This window comes from Glycine max, chromosome 10, assembly GCF_000004515.6.
Source record: "Glycine max cultivar Williams 82 chromosome 10, Glycine_max_v4.0, whole genome shotgun sequence".
Classification (NCBI taxonomy): Eukaryota; Viridiplantae; Streptophyta; class Magnoliopsida; order Fabales; family Fabaceae; genus Glycine; species Glycine max.
Window position 1 is genome coordinate 1,580,293 of NC_038246.2, and position 25,499 is coordinate 1,605,791.

Genomic DNA, 25,499 nt, shown 5'->3' on the forward strand with positions numbered 1-25,499 from the left:
TAAGGTTATTGGTTTGATCATCTTTGTCATTTCAAGTATATGTGAGGTTTAATCAAGAATTTTATATGGCTTTACTGGAAAGATGAACAATGAATTTATAGCATAGTGTCTTATGTTTCGATGATCATTCACTAGATTTTAAATTGTGGGATTTCTAATGGATAGTTATATACTTCTCAGTGATTTTGCGAGTAATGAATGTGTGGAGGCTGTGGATGCTGTGGGGGGTTGACTTCATTCTTAACTAAGTTATCTGCTTCTATGGGATTTTGGATTAGTTGTTGTTTCTAACAACAGTATTTGGTAAGTTGGTAATGTCAAATTTCCTTGTTGTTGTTTCTGTATCAACAATAGTGCAACTTTAAGGTTATTGGTTTGATCGTCTTTGTCGTTTCAAGTATGTGTGAGGTTTATTCAAGAATTTTATGTGGTTTTATTGGGAAGATGAACAATGAATTTATATTGTGTTTGTGTGCTTGTGCTTGTGTCATGGGTATTGGGCGCTGTTCACATGTTTTTGAAGAATTTATCTTTATTACTTTGTCTTCTCAATGGACTACTAGTATATTGGAAAGAGTATATTGAACAAGCTTTGTTAGGTCAATTTTTGGTATCTGCATCTTTGGTGGTATAAAGAATTATGCTCCTCTTTTATATGATCTTTAAGTATGTCCCCTTAAAATTGGATGTCGTTTGTTAGTTCAAAACACTACATTGAGGAACAATGAAAATTTAGAAGCAGGTTTCAGATTGTTGATCTAGGTGTTACTCCACCGACCTCATTATGTGGATAAAGACGTGTAGAAGTTTGAACCAAATATGAATTGATTATGTGAGTGTGTCATATATTTCCTAGGAATATAGCTTTTATTTGAAGGATCTTGTACTAAAATAATGAATATTTTATAATAGTGTCTTTTTAGTAAAATTCCTCATTATGTGGATAAAGACATGTAGAAATTTGAACCAAATGTGAATTGACATCTTTGTGAGTTTGTCATATATTTCCTATAGGAATATGACTTTTATTTGAAGGATCTTGTACTAAAATAATGGATATTTCATGATAGTGTCTTTTTAGTAAAAATTTTCATTGTATGGATAAAGACATGTAGAAGTTTGAACCAATATGAATTTACATCTATGTGAGTTTGTCATATATTTCCTAAGAATATAGCTTTTATTTGAAGGATTTTGGACTAAAGTAATGAATATTCCTTAAAAATGTTTGACATTAAAATGTTGATAACAATGTTGATAATGTTAAAATTATTGATAACAATGCTGAATTGCCGAAATTATATTTTTGGGTTACATTTATTAGAATATTGATAATGTAATTTGTAATTGACAATAATGCTGAAACTTCATTTAAGTCATGTTGGTAAGATATTATTTGTGGGTTCTTTTTTATAAATTTTTGGGTGATGTGTTAAAATTAATTGTTTTTTAATCTAACTTAGCATTTCTTGTAATTTTGTAATGTTATTAAATTTAAACTTATTTGGTAATTTTGTAGATGAAAATAATTTAATAAAACTAAAAAACTGTTAAAAAAGACTTCATATTCATTAAAGACCTCTTATTCACTAATGACTTGAGGAATAATATTATAATTTGAGTTGCAAGTAGTTATTTTTATTAGATTATATAATTTTTATCAGATTAGTCAATTTTTTAGGTGTAAAATGTATTCTTGTACATGTACTATCGTGTCTTTTTTTTTTTTATTTAGTAGGTCAAATATGAGTTCCGAAAGCAGCTTTACGAAAGTCATTCATGCATCACAGATTCCTTTTTGGGGTTATATTTTTAAATTGTAAGTAGACTATACTCAAATTTTTGTCATGTTGAAATTTGTTCGTTCTAATTCTCGTCTCTAACAATGCTGAATTGCCGATATTCTACTCTTTTCCAGCTCCAACCATCTCACTAATCCACCTCAACTATTGTATCAGCTCACGTAACAAGATGAATCCGGCATTGAAACCTACTTAGGGTGATTATAATCGACGTGAACAGCAATTTTATATGCCGCATTGGAGGCCAAACTGAAAACTTCTCCCACAGTAACTGTAAATGGAAGCCAAATTAAAGATACATGCCAACATAAAGTAGCATGTATTGCATCTGACTTTTAATGACAACATCTCCAATAACCTCTATGAAATTTCATATGAAGACATAACGTCGGTCCAAATAAAACACAGGAATATTTAAACCAGTAACAAGTTAAATAAATAAAACAGATAAAAGAGACTCCACAATAACTAAACCTAAACAGAAAATGCCTCAAGACACAGAATTAGATCTTCAGTCTTCCTCTTCACCCTCGTTCTCAGCGATGTTGAAGTATCTCAATTCATAGACACTCCGCTCCTTGTTGGATGCAATCACGCGAAGCCAATCCCTCACATTGTGCTTTTTCAAGTACTTCTTGGTCAAATATTTCAGATACCTGAGAAAGGTGTAAATGAAACAAAGATATAAGCAAAGGAAATCAAAATACTATAGAAAAGACTACTACAGTAGCACCCCCACAGGAAATTGGGCGGCAAACACAAAAAAATTACAGAATAGATTACAAGGCAATAGTGAGGAATGTTCGAACTTTTCCTACTTAAATATTAGAAAAGTTTAGAGATGCTTAAGTTGGTTATCTCATGCATGAATATATCCTAAGCAATAGTTTATTTGCATTTTCCATACTTCTCTATCAGTCATAACATTAACCCTTACTGAGAGATATGATAAGTATTTGGCTTTGGTAACTAAAAAGCCCTATTTTTATAACCCAAACATGATAGAACATACATACAGCATTAGCAACACGTCATCTCAGTTAAGATAACTAAACAACACCTGAATACATAGTTTCTTGTTTAATTTAACCTTCCAAAAACTTTATAAGTTAGTAAGCAATCTGACAATTCACAACATAAGTTAAAACCTACATTTCGAATCGTCTTAACATGAAGCATATTCTGCCAGATTACCGCATTAAAATCTTACACCTATTAGCCAATCCCATAGTACAAAAATACACACGAATATGTTAAATAACTTTGTAGAAAACTCTAAGACTGTGTTTGAATGGAGGAATTTAAAATTCTGTGAAATTTTAAATTTTAAGAATTTTAAATACTTCAATTGAAATTTTTTTATTTTTAAAATTTTGTGTTTGGATAAAAAATGTCAAAATTATGAGGTGAAAAAAAGAAAAAATATGATTGGTGTGCTAGTTATACGTGTTTCTCTACGCTTAGACCCGATAGATGTTTCACAATCGGGTGTTTCTTGAAGAAGAATGTAAGAAGAAAATTTTAATTTCTTGCCTTTTAAAAGGAAATTAAAATTCCAGATTTTTAGTTGTTTAAAATTCTGTTTTAAAATTCCAAAATTCCAAAATTTTTTGACAAATAATGAATTCTAAATTATAGAAATTCAAATTCTCTGGTAAATTACTTTTCTCAGTTAAAATTTTCTATCCAAACATACTCTAAAAGACTAAAAGAGCTTTAGCTTTAGTTTTCTATCGTGCTGATCTCAGTGTCAAAAAACGAGGTCCTGGACTTACTCTCTTTGAAGTTCGAATATATCAGCCAACAGAACAAGAACATCAACTAATAATGAATAACCATACAGAAAAATAAACAACACGGATTTTGAGAAATGCTATAATCGATAAAAGAAAATAAAAATCCAGTCCTGTGAGAAAAAAATGGCAGCATACAAGAGGAGAATGGAACAAAACAGCATCGGACAAAAAAACGAAGAGAGTACCGTTTAGAGAAGTTGCTGTCGGAGGTGACGGTGATCTTGCTCTTGTCCCTAGTGACAGTAATGGAATCGCCGAGTGCACCGGCCTTGCCGCCAACCTTAATCCTCTCCTGAAGGAACTTCTCCAGAGAAGCAATGTCCATAATTTTATCCTCCACCGGCTTCGCGCAATCGATCACAAAGCTCGCTCCCTTCTTCTTCCCCTTCGCTCCGCTCATTTTCGCGCCTCTCTCTCTCTCTCTCTCTTGGGCGCGATGGTGATGATAAGCTGCAGCAGTGTCAAAGAACAGAGACACCAATATAAACTAGGGTTTCTGTCTTTAAAACGCCAAAAACACCTGCCGTTTTATTATAAGCCCGTTCCAAACTACTTGGGCCGAAAATACTTTGTTCTGGGCCGAGACCCAACTAAACAGGCCCAATAAAAATGTTCCTATCCAACTGCACCTCCCACGACAGAGAGAGAAAAATGGAAGAAGACCTGGACGGCGTCGCTCCGTGCTCCTCCCTCGCCGTCGAGGCTATGATTCGTGTCGGAGCGGTAACAACATCACCTATTCTACCTTGCTTCAATCGAAAATAATACTCCTAATGAAAGAAACTCTGAATTGTTGTTCAGGCCGGTGCAATCTGGGGCTTGTGTGCTGGTCCTTACGACGCTCGTCAACAGGGTAACTATGGAAACTCGTAACTCCTAATGTATAGTTTCTATTATGATTATGAATTTCTAAAACGTAACCATCCATTTCTGTGTGCAGGTCTTAGAGGCTCTGCTAAAGCTTCTTTTGTGGTAAATGATTTGTTTATATTTGTTGTTTATCGAATTCTCGAAACTAGTGCTAGGGTGTTCTGTGAGCTGATGACTTGATTTGGGTTGCCAAGTGCAGGCAAAGTCGGTTGGCAGGTTTGGGACTCGATGCGGTAATTTAACTGTGGACAAGATGATGTTTGTGCTGTGTAATCATGTTTTGTGTTGTGACATTAATGTTGCTTGATTTGGGGTTTTAGGGTTTGTAGCTGGCGTTTTCAGTATTACGCGATGCGGGGTTCAGAGGTACCGAGGGCGGAATGATTGGGTTCGTTTATTGCTTCTCACTTTTATATCCTTTACCTTAGTTTGCAAATGTTCAGGAGAATATTCAATCGCGACTTGACGAGATATAGATTTTGCGACTGTGCAAGGGGTGCAACATAGTCATTTTTTCAACTATTCTAGACCTGTTATGAAGCTTAGAATCTTAGATTTTGCTCTTTGAAGATAGTGTCAGAAAAAAAATATAGAATGTGTGCATCTATTAAGACAAAAAAAATGATTTTTTCACTTTTTGTTGATTTTATGCTTCACATGCTGGGATTGGTTTAGATATTTCTTAAGTCATGTCATATGTTTGGATATATATAGTTGTTCTTGACTATACCCAAGGGTTGGTCTCAATACTGCCTCGTCATGTCGGGGAGAGAGATGAATGTGCCTAACTATTAAGCCCAGGTAGTCCAAAATTGGCAAAAAATATCAATGTTGCACACATACTGTTGGGGAAAAACTCCCTCGAACACACAGAAAACATACTACAAATTGAAAGAACACATAATTAATGTGTTTGACATCTCTTGTCTACATCTACAGGAACATAGTAAATATTCACTATCTCAAATAAGATTACAAGTTTCATAGACAAACTTCAAAAAACCCTCTCTATTACAAGTTTTTTGGATAAACATGAGAAAACTTTTTCATCACATGACCTCTTCTCCCTTGGGTGTGAGGCCTCTTTAGGTTGGGTGGTTTTGCATCTTGAGTTTACTCACCTGAATTAATAACCTCTCCTAGCACTGCTTTGAAAGTTGAAACCTTGGATTATTTCAAGACCATTGAATGTCACTTTCACTCAATGATGACGACTTCTAACCTTAGTTGTCTTCAGAATTTTTCCAACATGTGCAATATGCCCAGATACATATCCTGGGTGTATCCTCTCTTATTTAAAAAAAAATAAAAAATTTGATCTGTGTTTGGCTTACAGCTTTGATACAGCTTGACAGTTGACACACAAAGCTGCAATACATTGATATTTTTCTATTGAAATGGTTGTTTCAGTATTAACTACAATGCTTCTGTTACAGTTTTACACATAATACTGTAATAGCAAAATTCGCAAGGACTAGGGCTTGCTGGTTTCGCAGTCACACATCATATCATTGCTGCTTTTGCATGTCTTTTTTGTTCTGGGTCTCTCACACTTTGCCGGTATTGCTGGTCTGGCTTCCTCTAGTCTCACATTGCACCAAGGCACCATAACCCTTTGGTTGCATAACATTACCAGGCTACATATAGTACATTTTGTTTATAATATAAAGGCTTTTCAGATGCTGTAAATGTCCAAGCACATAAATACTCAGGCTTTCCGCAGCATTGCCCCTGGATATAATATGGAACAAATACGCAGTTGCTCGCCCATTATTTGCAAATGTGTCTATTTTGTATTTGCATGCGTGAGAGGCCATCTAGACTTGTAGTGCTCATTTGTATCAGCTTTATTTTAATGAAAAATAATTTTTTAATATTTTTAATGTGTTTGTTCAAGTTTTTGAAAAAAAAAACTAAAAGAAATCAGATTTCTTATTATTTTGAGTAGCATTTCGTTTAAAAAAAGCTGTTATTTTTAAACTAACTTTTGAAATAAAAAGCGTTTTCTATGATTGTAACCAAACAAACTATAGTTTCTACTATCTATAAAATCCTTAAAAAAGATAAATTGCTTTTTAAAATTTTTAAAACAAATGGGTCTTTAATTTTGCTTCTATGGATTGTTTCAATGCCTCCCCTGTAGTCAGAGTTTAAATGCTTCTAATCATCTTTGGAAAGTGCCACCAGTGGTGTGAGTATGGTTACTTTTTATTTGAACACTGCATAGCATCATTATTCTCTCCGCGGTGATCAGTGACAGGTCATTAGTCGCTCGGTTATATATTTCTGAGGAAATTTGAATTCTTGTTTTGTGGCTAGATTCTTCTTACCAGACAACAGTCTTCATATGATCAGTGGTTTTGACCACATGATGTTCTTAATGGAAGATAATATTGCATATTTGTGTGAAATATGAATGTGCTGGAATCTTATTGATATATTGTAGTTTTGGGGGCTAGTTTGGCATTGATTCAGAAACCACCGTTTTTAATTTTGCACGATTTATTTTTGCATATGCGTTGCATGGTTGCATATGTTGGCACTAAACTTTGAGTAACAATGAGTTGCTGAAAATTAGTTTTAAATTTCCCGAACAGGTCAATGGTTTGATTGGGGGTGCTGTAGCAGGTGCAGCTGCTGCTGCTGCTGCTGGGACACGAAGTTGGTCACAGGTGATAGGGATGGCCGGTTTGGTTTCTGTTTTCTGTGCTGCAGCTGACTATTCCAGAACATCTTAAAATACATCTGTGTTTAGTGTAATCTTAATTTTGGTTTTATTTGTACTTTGTCCAATTTAATTCCTCCTTGTACTCTGATAGAAAATTCGTGCAGTTTGAAAAATTCAATAAATTTGTTATTTAGATCGGAGCTAATGTCTACAAAAAAATATATGAAAAAAACCCTCACATTTTTTTGCCATACAACGTTGCGAGAAGAAACATTTGCCAATTCCCCCCCCCCCCCCCCCCCCCCCCCACCCGTATCTGAAAAAAAAGTTTAGTATATTATATATATATATATATATATACACACATACATATATATAAGAATTGGTATAAATAGTTAATTACAAATAGTTCAATTTCAAACAGATAATGTAATAAATTAAAACTTTTGGAATACTTTACTATCAATCTAAAATTGAAGAAAAAATATTGAGATTTTAAACTAATTTTGGAGGAGGAGGAAGGATATATAGAAAGCTTATTATTATATACAACATTTAAAATTAATATTATATAGTTTATTTTAATAAATAGGAAGTGGATATTAAAACAATGAATCTGTGACATTCCATTTAGGTTGCAACCCGTAAAAAGTTGGTTTGGGTTAAAAAAAATTACTATTTACGTTAAGTCGATTATGAAGGGCATGGACGCTCTGGAGGTGTTCGATGTCTCGTAACTAAGTTTGAAAATGTTCTTAATGATTGTGAAGACTTTTTCAAGTCAGTTTGAGGTAGGGTTTCAATTTCTTGTTATATAAGCAATAATCTTAGTGTTGAAACATATCAAAACTTTTTATGTTGAACTACTTCCTCATTTGGGTATTTTAGAACTCCAAGATTTCAAGGGGAAACCTAGGTTCTTATACGGGGATTCAATGGGAGCATCAGTGTACTTACTATTGCATAAAAGGGACCCTTCGTTTTGGGATGGTGTTGTTCTTATAGCACCCATGTGTAAGGTATGAATGCTTTCTATGAAAATATTGGCATTCATTTAAATTAAACTTTCTTTCTCTATCCTTATTGAGAATAACATGATTAACTGTTGACATACAAAATATGGGTCAAGTTTAACAAAAATATGCTCAAATATATGTCATATATCAGAAAAATTAATGCCATCTAATCAACAAAATTAATGCCATCTAATATGGGTGATTTGTAGATTTTATTTTTTAATATAATTTGTTATCAATTATCTCACCCTTTATTTAGGCCTAAAAGTCATATATATTACCCCCATTTTTAGACTTATTCTACAAGTTTTAAGCAGGTTACACTTTTAGTGTTACAAGGGGAGCAAGATGTCGTGACAGACCCAAGAATGAGCAATGCATTATATGAGCAAGCTAGTAGCAGAGACAAGACCATCAAATTGTATACTGGAATGTGTCATGGCATAACAACCGGAGAGACAGATGAAAACATTACACTTGCGTTTGTTGACATCATAGCTTGGTTGGATAAGCACGCAATCAAGGCAATTGTTGAGTCCGTCAAATTAATTTAAAGTTATGGCATTGAGACATAGATCAGAATTGCATTACCTACAAAATGTTGACACAAAAATTGGCTAATTGAGTTTTGTTATGGCCAACTTCACCCTCCCTGGCCCCAATTTGTTTTTCCAGAAATGAAGCAAAATATTTTAGGCTTCAAAATCAAATATTGTAGTATAATTTTCGTAACAACATAAATATTAGGAAAGATTCGTAGTTACAACAATCTTTTATTAGTAGTATTCCATTGATTTAAATAAAACCATTTAATGGTATCTAAACGGATCTTGAAATATCCATTTTGTGATTGGTGAATATTATATATCCATTTTGTAGTTAGTCATTGTATTGAATCCATTATGGGTATAACTATTATATTTTAGATGACTATACTAAATTATTGTAACTTATAATAAAAAGTCAATCTCTCATTCACTTTCTCTGGTATTATTTATACAAGAAACTGAATCATTTCCCGTTACCGGACTAATCAGTAGAAGAGGGAAAGACACACACTTTTGTGGACTCGACATATTTGTACAGTTTTCATACTTACTATAATACATAGTTTGTTGTAGAAGGAAGTCATAAACAACGAATGATGATGAAGATCGTAATAATTTCAACAAGAGTGTAGCAAACTCTACAAATTCAGAGATGAAATTGCAAATAAGTGGTGAAGTAATGAAGTTCGAATAAAAATAGAACAAGTGAAGGTAAAATGTTGAAATAAACTATAAGTGTAGCCTCTTGCACGTACCAATTACATCAAAAAAAAAAAATAGAAATAGAATATAGATGGCAGGAATTTGAAAAATGAAATCATGGGTGGGGGTTGTCAATCTTGAAAGAGGGTAAATAACCCGCATGTAAAGATTGACGGAGAACAAACGACAAAAGGGACATTTTAGTAGAGCTCATGTAACGCTGTGACGACTAATGGGCCTTTGCGGGCCAGGGTTATCCTCGAACTATTATTTTTTCTCTTTCTGGCTCTAAGATACATGACATGCTAGAATTAGGCTACGGATGCCTTTTCCTTCTGGTCACCAAAAATGCGTTGCCGGAAGTCAGAAACCATTAGTGGGAGGCCCTTGCGCAGGTCAACCTTGGGTTCCCAGCCAAGTTGATCCTTAGCCCTACTTATATCAGGCTTTCTCTTGTGCGGGTCATCCTCTGTGTTGGGCCTGTACTCTATCCTAGCATCAGGGTCTATTGTTTCTTGAACCACCTACATCATCCCCAACAAAGCTAATGTTAACACGTGTATCTTGACCCCCAAGAAAAAAGAGGAAAAAAAAAAAACGCAAGTATATAGATGCATTCAATTAATGGGGTCTATCAGCTATGAGACTAAAATACAGAGTTCACCGACAAAAATACAGCCCTTTCTTCCAAATTAACACTGTTCATTTCCATCCACAATACATGATTAAAAAATGAGTAAACAAATCTAGAATGTAGGGAACAATCATGCTCATGCCACAAGGTAAATTGAGAATGGGAAAAATGAAGAAAAGGTATCCCATGCCAAGAATGATGTATGAGTAAGGTTCAATTAACTTATTCGGATGAACATGAGCCCTTCGGATTATTAGTATGCTCATGAGTGCATGACTATGAGCAATTTTCTTTTCCTTCCTAATCTTAATTTGCACTTTCTTGTGGGCAGTTTCTCAGAATTAAGCTCAGGCATGATATTAGCCTACTAGTTTGAAAGTAAGAAAGTTTCAACCTTACCGCTCTTATAAAATTATATTTGAAGAAAAACCCAACTTTACCTTGGCAAGTTCAAGCATGGTAAATTCTCCGGGATTTCCAAGATTGAAAGGTCCCACGTGTTCTCCTTCCATAAGGCGGATTAGACCCTCCACCTATTCCAACATTAAAATATCACATTAATACAGCAAAAATAGCAGATATTGAGCAAGATTCTGAAGGTATAGCAACAATCTCACTGAATGCTGATCTAGGCCATAACCTAAGTAATTGAGGACAATATTAATATTTAATTTACAGTACACGTGTCATTTATCAACTTCGTGCATTCAGCTTACAAGGACGCTGTCGCTTCGATTTATCTAGGCTTCTGTATTCCATTGTTTTCAGTGTGTTGAGCATTTGAGCTTGTGAACTTTTTATTGAGTAAACTGCAATAATTAAGACCTGGCCCACAAGGGCCTTCAAACTCGCTTTCAGTCACATGCAAATGCTTCTTCAGTGAAATTAGCCACCGTTAACGTCACACAGGAGTATGCACAATGAATGAGTCATTCAAACGCACATACAAACCTTATCATTTACAAAAGGAAAGGACCCTTTTTGCAGAAATCGATGAATTGTTTCTGTTAAATATGCAGCATGCACATGGGGAAAAGTTGCATTAAAGTTTGAACCAAATGACCAAAAGCCACCAGTAATCGAAATCCAACCCTTGCACAACAAGCACCATATATGAACTCATACAGATTCTTTTTTATATTTGAGGGGGGCGGTGGATATATTAAGCATTTTCAGCTAAAGAACAAAGATATATGCTAATTACATTATAAGCAAAATGCAAGCCAGTGGCAATTAATAAGAGTGATGAGAAAGATATTATTCGCTTACCAAATCAGAGACATATTGGAAACTTCTTGTCTGTTTCCCATCTCCATAAACGGTCAAAGGCTCCTTCCTTAGTGCCTGCAATAAGTTCACCAGATAGAGACAATTATTACACAAATAAAGCCAACAACAACTCCTTCCTTCCTAATTCAAATTCAAGTAAGGAAGAGGTATACAAAAGGCCAACCTGAGCAACGAAGTTACTAACAACACGGCCATCATCTAAGCACATTCTAGGCCCGTAGGTGTTAAAGATTCTAGCAATTCTAACCTGTAAAACACAATACACAAGAGGCACCGTTTGAATTTTCATAACTTGAAAAGCCCATCAAATCAAAGGCTGGACCAAACAAACAAGTTAAACAGAGCAACAGCAACAAAAATTGATGAGAGACAGACAGAAAAGAGTTAGTTAGGTCCGTAGAAAATGACCTCAACGCCGGCACCTCGGTGGTAGTCCATGGTCAACGTCTCGGCCGTACGCTTTCCCTCGTCGTAGCAGCTTCGGACACCTGTCACACATCCATGCACCCACACATATCATAAAACCATCCATCACATAACCAACATAAAACTCTTATCACTTCAACTTTAAAAACTGGCCCATTTTGTTTTTACCCCTCTTAAATATCAAAATCAATAATACAATAAATAAATAAAATACTGAGCGTGCAGTTACAGTTGCAGTTGCATGTCCCCTCTTCCTTCTTCCATTTCTAGCTAGTTTCTACAAGTACTTCCACTGCCACCAACCCGTCACTATCTTTCACTTTTACCGGCGATTTTCACTTTTCACGTTTAACCGCTGCTTTGAAATGAAACAAAAAACAAAAAAAATATCTCTTCCCTTCATTTTGTGGACCCTCATATCACGGGTTCCTCGTTGGCGAGACCCTGGAATTCCTACAACCCGGTCCTCTACCTCCGTTCCACGTGTCTTATTAAGTTAAGAAAAGCATGCCTAAACATGGCCCAGGCCCAGAAAGTCCGGTGGTCACCGGAGAAAATGAGAACTACTAACCAATTGGGTTGACGTTTCCCCAGTAAGTCTCCTTCTGAGGGTGCTGCAGAGGATCTCCATAAACCTCACTGGTACTCGTCAACAAGAACCTCGCTCCCACTCGCTTAGCTAGACCAAGCATGTTCAAGGTCCCCACCACATTGGTCTTGTGGACACAATTAAGGACTCCAATTCCCCAACCAGATCCCTAAAACTTTAATTAAACAAAAATATAAAACAAAAAGGATATGATAGTCTTGACGGGATTGAACTTGTAGTGGACAGGGGAAGCAGGGCAAGCCAGATGGTAGATCTGATCGACCTCGAGAAGGAGAGGCTCAACGACGTCGTGTCGAATGAGCTCGAATCTAGGGTTTCCAAAATGATGCATCACGTTCTCTTTTCTTCCCGTGAAGAAATTGTCCACCACGATCACGCTGTCCCCTCTCGCAATCAACCGATCCACCAGGTGCGACCCAACGAACCCCGCGCCGCCGGTCACCACGATCCGGAGCCCCTTCCTCTTAATTCCCAACGGCACCTTCCCCACCGAGTGCACCGCCGCAGCGACGCGGTGGTGGTACGCCGGAATCTTTGACTCGCGCTCGAAGTACGAGATCGGGAGAGACTCGTACGGAACGCTTGAAGAGGATGAGGAAGGGACGAGTGTGAAGAAGAGGGTTGCTATGATGACGCCGACGAGGACGAAGACGAGTCGCTGCTCGCGGAGCATGTAGTGAATCGGGCGAGTCACGGTGAACCAGGGCTTGTGGGGCTTCGGCGAGTACGAGTCGTCCACGGGCTGAGCCTCGTGGCCTCTGAAAATCAATTCGGAGCCCATTTCTATTCTCTTCTTCTCACTCAATTCTGAATTCAAATCTCCTTCTTCAGAAGAAATTTGGTTTGAAGAGAAATGCGGAATGGACTGAGTTCCGAGTTGGGAAGAGACCGCGACTCAGTCGCCGGGGACGGGAATGAGATGCGGGTCAAGTGTGTGAGGGTGTTAGTATTTAATAAAGAGCGTGTGTGGGAGGGGGGAAGGGAAGGCTTTCGGTGCAAAGACGGAACTGCCCCTGTCATTTGGTGCGAGGTCAAGGTTGGGTGAGATTTTGGGTCGGGGGGTTTTCAGAAATTTGCACTAGTAATTAATTTTGCCGTAATCGATATGGAAACTACTGCTAGTATGCCGTCAAATAGGGGGTTTTAACTAGTAATTTTAATTAAGCTTTGAATGGTAATTGCAATGGAAACGTGCCACTCGAGTCAAATCCTGAAAATGATATTTTGATTCTATAGTCAAATAAAATAAATAATAATTTAGACCTCCCAAAGAAAAACATTAGAATGATGGTAAGGAGTAGCTAAGGACCTCCCCCCAAAAAATACAAAAAACTTATAATGAAGGCAATCATTTCTCATTTATATAAATATAGAAATTTAAAACCAAATTTATGTGGGGGTAATGGATACTTAGCGGGTTATGTATCATAATCATTTTAGTTGGAGATACCATTATTTAAACTACAATTTGTAGTACTGTTTTACGTGGGAATACTTCCAACGATTGTTTTTTTTGTTTTTGTTTTCTTTTTCGGACTGTGTCCATGATTAGTTTTTCAATTCAGGCCAAGCACTGCGTGATAAATATTCCAGTTCTGCGATTATATATCAGGAAGCTAAACGATGACCAGATATTGAAAGGATAACCTCCAGGCTACAAGTTATCCTCTTTGTAAGAATTATAAGAATTATAAGATTGATTTAATAATTATAAAAAAGAAATAAGAAATAAATCATGAATTTAAATATCTTTTATTAACATTTTAACCTATGAAAAAAATTATAAATTATTAATCATTAAGAAGAATGAAAGAGGTAAAAAAGTAAATTGAGATAAAAAAAAATATAAAATATATTTGAATTAAATTAGGATATAAAGTTATGAAACTCACATCAATTTTTAAAATTTTCATCTCAAACAAATATACCCAAAAGATTAATTAAACCAAAGACTACCTAAATATATCTTACTATTTTCAAACTATACTGATAATTAACTCCATGAAATTAACTCCACTGGCACCGATTTGACGAATATATTATCCTAAAAAGGTTTACAACCTGATTAAGCCAACTTTACGTTTTTGTCCCGGTCGGTATGTCTTGGAAGTAGGGGGGAAGTCGTATAATGGTGAAGTGAAGTCCTTAATGGATCAAAATTATTATAAGTAACACATTTGACACATTCTATGTAATTCTAAACCTATGCACTGGTTTGCTAAACTGGATACCATTCAGTGGCTGTTGACCATTGACAGCATATGCACATGTTGTATTGAATATTAATAATTGACCTAATATCTTAATAAGGAAGGATATGCTAACACGCTAAATTAGTGTGCTGTTTAGATAAGTTATTTTCTTATGTGAATTTTATCATGTTTTTATGAACTATTCTTTTTAGCTTTTGAGAAAAATATTAGATCAGTTACTATTTTAAAAAATTACATTTCAATAAAAAAAATACAAATTCTCTTAAATATATTTTAATTTTAAAAATACCTTTTTTTAAAAAAAAAAAGACATAAATTTCAATGTGTATAGAAAGGGTCAAACATATATATATATATATATATATATATATATATATATATATTGTGGACCACTGATGTATTCGAATGTTAACAAAATCTGTCGCCATACAACATTATATTACCCTTTTCTCGATAATTAATTCTATAGGATACCACGAAAAATAGAAAATGCATCCTCTAGGTCAGGCATTACCCGTTTTTTATAATATTATTTTTATTCTCGATAAGCTAAGTTATTTCTTATAATATTATTAATTTAAAAAATTGATGGAACAAGCATATATAAATGCTTTTTGTTTGTGTATACATAACTAGAGGTGACATTTTCTCCTTTTTAGGCATCCTTCTTTGTCATTCAATCACGACAAGAAGTTGCTTAATTAGTTGATAAGAAATAATATTAGTAAAATTGGGCAATAACTTGAGATGCAAAACACAAAATTCGCTTTATGACTTGTCAAAGCTTTCAAAAACTAATTGAATTATGTTAACCTCAATAAAAGGTTTGGCGTAATAATTTCATATGCTTCTCAAGAAGGGAAGACAATTCCCAAATTAATAACAATGAACTTTATTTATTGTAGAACACCTAACACTCACACTTTTGACCAATAGGTTTTTGGTTAGATTATACTACTGGTGGTGTTTGTTGGCAATCATGAGCCTATTTCTACTTGAAATCCCTTGATTAGGGCATTGGCTAAAGTGGTACGAATTCCTGATCAAACTTTTCATTTGTTACTTAAGGAAACTGATTTAATTAACTTGACGAAAGAACCATTATAATATTTGGAAGTACAAATTTTAAATGTAATTCGTTACGTATGCTTTATATTATTCTTCTATCAAAGATAAAGTTTCACTTCACTAATTCATATAATAAATATCAATATTAAAAGTTAATATGAATTAATAAAATACCTAAACAACTGTAGCTTAATTTTGTTTTATTAGCAACTATCCCATTTCTCATGATTCTGTTCAACTATCCCATTTTGTATAATATCTAGAATTTTTTTGGTACAGATATAATATCCAAAATTTGAACCTGAATAACATTTTTCCTATTTGAATAATTCTAAAACCTCCAATAACATATTTTTGCCAACCATTCTACTTTTTTTATAGAGCAACCATTCTACTTGATAAATATATAAATTGTTAATTTTTATTTCATATTTTTAATAAATTATACAATTAAATTTTTCATGAAAATTTTTCTTTAGAAAATTTTAAGGACATTTGTAACCAGCCATTCTACTTGATAAATGTAGAAATTGTTAAATCTTTTCATAATTTAATTTTTCATCAAAGACTTTATTTATAAAATATTAAGGATATTTGTAAGAGAACTGGTAGAAAAATATAACTTTACTCTTTCCATTTTTATTCCTAGACAGATCTTACTCGACATTTCCAAATTTAATTATCATTAACTAAATTGCAATTCAAATTGGATCATCACCAATGGGCTTGCTTTTTTTACTTTAACATTGTGTAGCAACTCAATTGCAACATCACAAGTGGAGTTAGATACACAAGAAATAACATTTACAAAAATTGATAATTTTAAAAAATATATATTATCAAATATTTTACTAATTAATTAATATTTTTCATTGAAAGAGAGGTTGAATATATGTACCTTTTTAAGCAAAAATTTTGTTGATGGTAACAATCGCAATGATGATGATGGTGAAAGTAATAATTACAACAGTCATAATAATTGTGGTCATGGTATCGATTGATGGTGATTGCAATTGCGAGCATGACTATGGTAGAGGTGGCATAAGTATGAGATATTCTATGATAATATAAATTAAATATTTAATATATTGTGTAAATCTTTTAGGAATTTTATAATTAAATAAAAATTTAATTTTGAATTTAAAATATTTTAGTTTTGATCTTTCATTTTAATTTAATGATTGAAATTAATCATTTTTATTCTCACATAAGATAATTATTTTCATATAATATATATATAGAGTCTATCTTTATGTAAATTGGCTTTAGTTTTAGCTTCTCTTTTCGCAATCTAGCTCCTTTCGAACTTTTTTTGTAAAGCCTAGCTTTGTTCCCATCTCTAACCCTAGTGTTGTATTAGTAACTAATCCAGATGCAATTTGAGTATTCTAACTTCTAAGTGTGTAGTCTATAATGTCTTTGATAGACTCGTAAAAAAATGCCTTTAATAGTTTGATTTTGTTCTATCTCTTTCTAATCCTAAAAGCAGTTTGGGAGGGTTGGTCTAAGGTGGAGAAGTTGTAAGAAGTCCAACGGCGAATCACTTTATTTTACCTACAATAGAAGGTAAAGATGACCCGTTATTCTATTACTGTATATTTTAACTAATTAGTTATTAAAAACTAAATTTTAAAATAATCAAATAATTAACAATTTTAATTTTAGTAATCTGAATTTTCTTCTCTTTCATATTCTCTAAACTTTTTTTAGATCCACTTCATGGTCTCCCATCTTCAGCTAAGGATTTTTTCTTTGATGATTGCGACTCTGACGATAACCACTTCATCTTCCTCCTGTCGATATCGTTGCTGCGAGATACAGCTTCACCCTCAACATGATTTCTGTGAAGAAGATATGGGGAGGGATTAGGAAGGAGGTAAAAAGTTGAGATGTTGAATTGGAGAGAGGAGTTATGGTGTAGATATGGTACAAAAAATCTGGATCTAATAGCATAGAAAAGAGACACCTAACAATCTTCAATGGAGGGGAATTAGGTTAGAAAAAAGAAAAAAAAATGTATTAATTAAAAAAATTAATGTAAGTTCTTTAAAAAATTAATTTATATATATAAGGTGATTTATTAGTGGACCACTTAAAACTTCTCTAGCATAGACAGGGCACATATGTACACTTTGAGACCGCATTTCCTGTCTGAAATGTAGTAGTATATCTGGTTCGTCTTTATCCCATTTGTCACATCTTACCCAATCAAATATGACTTTTGCGCGTGTTATAAAAAAATATGACCTTAATTAATACTTCATTCAACATTTTGTCAGCCATGCCATGTCAGCATTAAATTAACTAAAACTAATGATAAATACTAAAAAATTGCCGGAAAAAAAAGTAACTATCTTTTGGAAAGATTAAAAGGATGTATTGGATTGAGATTTTAACATTATTTTTTGACAAAAAATTATGTAAATTTTAAAAGATTTGATAAGAATGTAATGACTTTTAAGATATTTTTTTAAAAATTTATAATTAGGATTTTATAGTTTAGATTTTAATGTATTTATAAAATATAAATTCATAAGATTTGAAAGGATATTATGCATTTTTAAAATATTTAATGAATTTTTTTAAAACATTTAAAATTATTGATAAAGATTCATGAATTTTGTTCACTTAACATTCTAAATAAAATTCATCTTATAAAAATAATCCTAAACTTTTACATAACAAATCAATTTCTCCTAACATATTTACAAGCATAATAAGTTTATTGTCCTTGAATTATCAATAATGTTAATTGTATATAAAAATTATATACCACAATGTCCACCAGTAGTATGAATATCTGTGGTCATTACACAATAATGATTCCACCAAATAAAAAATATATCCAACATTTGTTTCAAATCTCATTTATATATTTATCCATTTATATATGAGTTGACTTATATATAAGTACTTAGTCAATATGTCCTCCAAATTCAAAGAATTGTTAAAATATCTCATATTACATAATCTAGGGCATATATGATCATTGGTGGAAAGAGTAAAAAAAGAAATTATGAATGATTACCGCTTTCAATAAAGAGACAATGAATTATGTGTGATTTGAAAAAAAAAACATGTCAATGTGTTGTTTTTGTGAGATTGTTTAATATGTATTTTTTCATTAAAAGTCTCATGAAATCTATTAAAATATATCTTAAGAAAGAATCAATCAAAATTTATATACCAGTAGACTTTGTTTTAAAATTATAAAAAATCTTAACAAAATACCAACCAACTTTATTGAATTTATTTAAAAATCATAATAGTCTTAATTAAATAGCAAAAGACTTATTTCTATTATTTATTTTTTTTATTAAATAATTTAAGACATTTAAAAAAATCGTTTGAAATCTTAATTAAATAAGTCGCCTAGAACCAAACAAAATCATATTTGCTAAGATTTAATACATATTTATGCGTATTAATAAATCTATATAAACTTTAAATTGCTCACACATTAACTTTATATATAATATTTTTTATACATATTTCAAGCAAATAATTCATCTGATGCTTGCTTGATTAAGGCAGGCATGTTTGAATTAAGTCTCGGGTGGATTAAATCTTACTTTCATCAGCATTTTATTTTTTTTGTGTGTGTGTGTGACTTTATAAAACAATCGATGACACAGGAGCTAGGAAAATTGCTAAAAAAAGTGTGGAGTGCAACTCATCACTGATGAAAAGATGATCAGAAATATTGAATTTGTTCAGCCATGATTCTAGAGTGTGCACGTCGCCAGGTTCCGAAGCAATGTTTATTGTGGTTGTTGTTGTTGTTCTTGACCTGCAATACAATGCATATATAATACATGTGAATATGGTGCTTATAAAGTGCGCACGTTTATTGTACCCTTCCCACGCCACCATTATTGCACGGAATCCCAACCAAGGAAATATTGTTAAATTTCTTCAGACACCTTCCTCCTTAAAGTGAAATATCTATATCCTAAACCAATAAATAGGTTAGTTATGGGTAGATGGATCAACCACTCACGTAAATAAATCCTCACAGAAATGTACCAATAAATAATATATGTGTTCATACTCAGTAGGGTCGTCGACCCCTAGCAATATGGAGTTTGAATAGTAAGCATAAGTTTTAATCTCAGTACGATTATGACATAACAAAAAACAATATATGTATTCACAGTGCTGATCTATTTATTGGGTGCGATGACAAATTATGTCGATAAAATTATTTTTTTATTTTAATATATTAAATAAATATTTTTCCCCCATAAAAAATAAATCTTGTTTGCACAAGATATTTTTTTTAATAAGATAAATGTAAATAATTATAAAAGAGAAAAGAGAAAATAAGTTGATACTAATTTTATCCATATTATTCTTTTAAATTTTACTGTTTTTAATTTTTTATTATCATTTTTAATAAAATTTATATAATTTTTTGTTTAAAAAAATATTACACTATATTTTGTTCTCACTCAAAAAACATAAATATTTTTTATACTCTTATGTAATTATAAATTATCATATATAATAAATTTATTTATCATAAAACCGGATAAAAACAATTTTTAATTAATTAATAATATTTTTTAATGAAAAATGATAAATTTTTAATTAGTCAAGCTTCGTAACAAACACGCTGTCATATTCACCTGGTCCATTTAATTTTTTTATGCATGAGAATTTAAAAAATAAAAAATGCTCCTTCACATCAGAGGAACCTGCATGGAAATGGAAATGAAAAGTAAATGGTATGATCCAGGAAAGGCGTTATCTAGTGGTCCAAGTTGGGTAGACAGACACGTATAAAAAAAATTAGAATTTGAACCTCAAAAGTTAACTTATAGAATCAGGATTGTCTCTCACTTTATAAATTTTATAAAGTTTAATATAATTGTATTGTTAACTAATATAAAACTTGGATTATTTTTAACATTAAGATTTGTAAAACTATAAATGACTCCTTCTACGGTTTAATTAAAGTCCATTTTTGAAAGACTATCAATTAAGCACACGGATTAACTTGTTTCAGTTTAATTAGAGATTTTGAATTTAAATTTTAGATATAAAATTATTTGTAACCAGAGTTTTATGCATGATATTGATTTGAAGAAGATTGTTTCTCTCAAGAATACATGGTGGTCTAAAAAAAATCTTTTAAAATACTTTTCTATGCAAAGGGGACCGCTAGGCGCTAGCCAAGGAATACGTGAAATTCCAGTTTTCAGATACTTGTTTGGCCACTCAACAAATTGTCAGGCTTCTTTAGAAAAATGTGATCCGTGATGGTTGGATGCAACCATCAAGTCGAACATGGCTTTGACTTTATCTCATCTAATTAAAGAAACGGCCAAAATGGAAAATTTATTATCTCCGTCGAAAGAAAGGAACAAAAAAAGGGTTAAATGCACACCAGAATGTTCTTTCTTTTAGCCTGAAGGGACAGTTCTAATGATGCTATGTGTGTTTGTGTGAACCGGTTCAGGGACTTCATAAATTCCACCGTTCATAAATAAAATGAAATCATTTGTGTATATATGTATATATAATAAAAACAGTAAAAAAAACATGCTGCATTACTAAAACTAATATAGATTTATATGTACAAATATAATAATTAAAAACTGAATTAAATTATATAAAATTTTCGTTATTATTAGGTAAAGTATGTCATAAAAAAAGTTACTAACAACTAAGTATGCACATGTAATTTTTTTTTAAAAATATTAGTTTGCTGCGGGAAAAAAGTCATTTAAGACAAATTTTAAAAGAGAAATATTATGTGTACAATAATTCATACAACAGTTCGTAAAAAAATATTTTTGTCTTTTTCTATTAATAAGTATCATTCTTCCTTAAGAAAATATCGGCCAACTCTTAGTTTTTAAAATCATACTTTCATACTTTACTTTTATTAGCTTCTTAAGTCAAATTTTTTTTATGATTAATAACATTTTTTTTTAAAAAAAAGCTTTAACAAATATTTCTAATAGTTTACTTTAGTCAAAAAAAGCTAATTGCCAAACTTATAAATTATCTAGACTTTGTTTGGTTTAAGTAACTAAAAAAATAACTGATCGTCGAAAAGCTAATCGAAGGCTAATAGTAACTACAAATTGAAAAGTTAAGAGTTGAAAAATAAAAGTTGATGAACTTATTCAAATAAAAATGTTTGGTAAAATAAATTAATGAATTAGCTTTACATACATATATATATATATATGTGTGTGTGTGTGTACACTCTCTGTGCCTTAATATTTAATTCAAGTAAAGTATATTTCATACAAAATTAAGAAACTAAAATATGTATGTATGTAACTATTGAAAACAAGGGTATTAATTAGGGCATGACTTTTTAGAAATTAATAGGGGCAATCGTGCATTAAAATAACCTGAGTAATACGCTACTTCTATTAGTTCAGCAAGACAGAGCAAGTCAATAGTTTTTTTAAAAAAAAAATCCCAAACAAACGCGAGTTTTTAATAAATTATTTGTGGTTAAATAAATCAGTTGACTAAATTTTATACTAATGAATTATCTTGCTAAATACGCACCTAATTATCTTACCTAACATTCATGTATCACTTTACTTGCACTTACTGTTTTTCTTTCCATATTTAAGCTGTAGAAACTCCTTTTTTTAATTAAAAAAAATAATGATTGCCGGAGTTATTAGTATTCACTTTTGATCTCTTTGGAAATCATCCGAATTAGGACCCATATTTAAGCACTGATATATAGTAAAGTATCATATAAATACGTAGTGATCTCCAAGAATCCGTTTGTATAAACTTTTCTACAAGCATTTACAGGAGAAGACAAAAATATAAATAAAAAATAAACTTTTTTATAAGCTAAAATTAGTTTTTTTAAAGGTTAAATTACTCATTTGGTTCTCATAATTTCATAATTCTTATTTTTTTAGTTCCTATAGTTTGAAGGTGATCTTTTTAATCCGTATAATTTATATCTTAATTCTCTTTTAATTCATTTAGTTTAAAAGTGTTCTTTTTAATTCTTATAGTTTGTATCTTAATTCTCTTTTATTTCCTATAATTTGAAAACTATAGGAACTAAAAAAAGTAAGAGGCATGAAACTATAAAAACTAAAAAGATCACTTTCAAAATTACAAGGAACTAAAAAAAAATTAAAATATAAACTATAAGGACTAAAAAGATCACTTTTAAAATAAGGATTAAAAAAGTAATCATGAAATTATAAAGATCAAACTAGTAATTTAACTTTTTTAAACAATGATTTGTAGCTTATAAACAATGATTTGTAACTTGTGAAAACTTATCTTATTTTTTTTTCCTATAAATGTTTATAGAAATGTTTAACAAATATGTTCAAATTATCTAATAATTTCTCATGTCAATATTTTTTTTACTAATACTTACCTAATAATTTCTCATGTCAAATAGAACTAGACAACTACTAGTCGTTGGCGTCTGCTTGGTAATACTATTGAGAATGACATGCTATTTTACAACTTCGGGAAAAAGAAAAAATGAACGAAGTGTGCTCAGATCGAGTGCCAAGGACTACCGATCTGCCAGTCCATTTGGAGTTACTAGAATTGTTGGATTACATCCCACGATGCACTATTCAAGTTTGCCAAGGGATTATCAATAGATTGCACAAGCAACAAGGCCTTTCTCAGTTTATTTTTTATATATATAAATTTATAAGGATTAAATTTTTTTGACAATTTAGCTTAAATTTAGCCACCGTGGCATTATACGGGAATTCTTTTGATTATTTAGAGCGGTTTGTGGCACATAAAATTAAATAATAATTAATTAAACAAGAAACTAATACATTTAAGTCTTAAAATTATTCTAAGAAAATGTTAACTAATATGTTAGCGCATTATAATAAAAAAAAAGATAAACTTTTTTGATAACAAATGTGATTGTTGAACTCTTTTATTTATTTGACAATTATGATGACATGATGAATATAAGAAAGAACTATACTCACAATAGATCAAATTAAATCCTTATGAAGATGTTATTGCATATCTAGCATGTTTTCTCATGCAAGAGTAGAGAGACAGATCAACAGCTTAAAAGTAGGCTCCACTCCTTTCCCCGAAATTTTTTTGGGAGAATTAAGGTTAGATTAATATGTATCCACGTAGGTTCTTAAATTATTTGAAAAAATTTAAATAAATCATTGTACTTTGAAAGTTTGTGATTAGGTCTTTAAATTTTTTAACCATTTTTAAACGAGTCCTTGGATACATTTTCGTAAGATTTCATTAACCTAATTAAAAAAATTAAATAGTTTTGGGATTAAATTGCTAGTTTAATTATTCACCAAGTCTCTATATTGTTTTGGGTCACCATATTATTGGTGGCAAAGTATCCAAGGGATTAAATTTTATATCGGTTGGCCATACAAGCTATAGTACCATGTTAAAAACCAACTACCTCAAAAGCTTATTTTGTTAGTTGAAAACACGTGAATAATTTTGTATTACATCTCTAATAGATAAAATAGAAAATATAAAATAGCACCAAAAGTCACACAAAGCCTTCACAAAGTTATAAATTAGTAGCTTGAAATGTTTCAATGTATGCGAAGTAACAAGACAACTTTTAGGATTGCTTGTTATGATTACAAAACCATCATACTACTACTTGATCCAAACTATTTTTTCAGATATCTCGCCTAGCTAGGCTAATTTTATTTCTTCTCATGGTCACATTTCCTGGACTCTATTTCTTTTTTCTTTTTGGATGGGGTGGGGGGATAGGATACTGCAGAAAGAAACAAATCAAAGTTTACCTGTAAGCCCTCAGAGACAAAACACTCACAGAACGGCTAAGAGCAGAGGACTCAAACTACCATGGGAAATATCCCTTCACCTTTTCTTTGCTCAAAGGAGTACTCCTACCCTAGCTACTCCTGTTCACAGCTTATCCTAGTTTGGAGATTTAACAATCTTCAGAACTTCTATGGATCAGGTATGCTTCCTAGACATGTAGTAGCAAGTTTGTTTACAAGAGCTAGAGCGTTACTGGTTATTGTTATGTTTAGATTACCATTAAAATTTCGTTAGAGGGTATCAAACATCCTTTTACAAAAGGATCTCTTTTGTATATTTTACTCTCAACGTACTTTTGAAAGAATGCAAATGGTACCCCAAACATGCACTATATAATAGACTTTCAGAACCCGATTCAGCAGCCATTTGACTTTCCTCTCCTTTTCGCCTTGAAACCAATCAAGGCAAGTATCTTCATTAGTCAGTGTTGCATTTATCCATGTATTGAGGTCCCCCATCAGGGTACCAAACGTGCTTCTGCTAAGCCTTGAGCACACCCGGTAATTTGTGAAGCTCATCGAGGGCATCAGCAAAAAACTCAAAATAATCGGAAAGTTCTACTATGCTTTTTCCACTTACACCTTAGATATGCTGTAACATTCTTAACCTCGCCAATTGTCACTGACACTCCTGCTCTCGCCCACTTGCTGGGACTTCTTCCAGCACTGTTAGAAAATGGTGCTAACGAGCAGGTACAAAGGTCTAGATACCTAGCTAGTAGTAGTTACTCCACAAGCATCTCTAACACTGTTTCTCCCTTTTGCAAATACCAATTGACCAGAATTTGCGAGGAATCAAAGAAAAATAAACAGAAGCAGTAACATATTCTGATCATTTTAAAGGAAGACCAAGGGAGAAGTTGAACTTGAAAGAAGATGGAACAAGAAGTAATGCGGCTAGTTTAATATTAACAGTACAAAAACAGAGTTAGGAATGAACATTAGAGTTCTTATAGTGGAATTGAGAATTGTTTGACTAGTTTCGAAAATGGTAGGCTCTTTAAAAGCATTATGCTAGCCTTATATCTCAATTTATTGCACCTTTT

The 25,499-nt window shown here is 32.2% G+C and overlaps 4 protein-coding genes and 1 pseudogene across 4 annotated transcripts; 2 read left to right on the forward strand and 3 right to left on the reverse strand.

Moving 5' to 3' along the window:
• Window positions 1–2,152: 2,152 nt before the first annotated feature.
• Window positions 2,153–4,052, reverse strand: LOC100305544 (uncharacterized). Its single transcript, NM_001249933.2, is given in 2 exon segments — window positions 2,153–2,458; window positions 3,784–4,052. Coding segments are annotated over 2 exon segments (360 nt in total). The 5' UTR covers window positions 3,999–4,052; the 3' UTR covers window positions 2,153–2,313.
• Window positions 4,053–4,207: 155 nt separating this feature from the next.
• On the forward strand, window positions 4,208–7,336 carry LOC100786629 (outer envelope pore protein 16-4, chloroplastic). Its single transcript, XM_003536083.5, has 6 exons — window positions 4,208–4,321; window positions 4,400–4,451; window positions 4,539–4,570; window positions 4,668–4,701; window positions 4,789–4,856; window positions 7,066–7,336. The coding sequence occupies exons 1-6, from the start codon at window positions 4,208–4,210 to the stop codon at window positions 7,204–7,206; spliced, it is 441 nt and encodes a 146-aa protein (XP_003536131.2). The 3' UTR covers window positions 7,207–7,336.
• Window positions 7,337–7,848: 512 nt separating this feature from the next.
• Window positions 7,849–8,793, forward strand: LOC121172985 (caffeoylshikimate esterase). Its single transcript, XM_041006293.1, has 2 exons — window positions 7,849–8,155; window positions 8,470–8,793. The coding sequence occupies exons 1-2, from the start codon at window positions 8,072–8,074 to the stop codon at window positions 8,704–8,706; spliced, it is 321 nt and encodes a 106-aa protein (XP_040862227.1). The 5' UTR covers window positions 7,849–8,071; the 3' UTR covers window positions 8,707–8,793.
• A 613-nt stretch (window positions 8,794–9,406) lies between these two features.
• Window positions 9,407–13,540, reverse strand: LOC100783463 (UDP-glucuronic acid decarboxylase 2). The gene is made up of 7 exons (XM_003536077.5): window positions 12,553–13,540; window positions 12,324–12,471; window positions 11,735–11,814; window positions 11,490–11,573; window positions 11,306–11,380; window positions 10,477–10,569; window positions 9,407–9,926 (listed from the first exon to the last, which is right to left on the reverse strand). Exons 1-7 carry the CDS (start codon window positions 13,141–13,143, stop codon window positions 9,714–9,716), a joined length of 1,284 nt encoding a protein of 427 aa, XP_003536125.1. The 5' UTR covers window positions 13,144–13,540; the 3' UTR covers window positions 9,407–9,713.
• Window positions 13,541–24,164: 10,624 nt separating this feature from the next.
• Window positions 24,165–25,451, reverse strand: LOC106794874 (pectinesterase inhibitor 6-like; annotated as a pseudogene).
• Window positions 25,452–25,499: the final 48 nt, after the last annotated feature.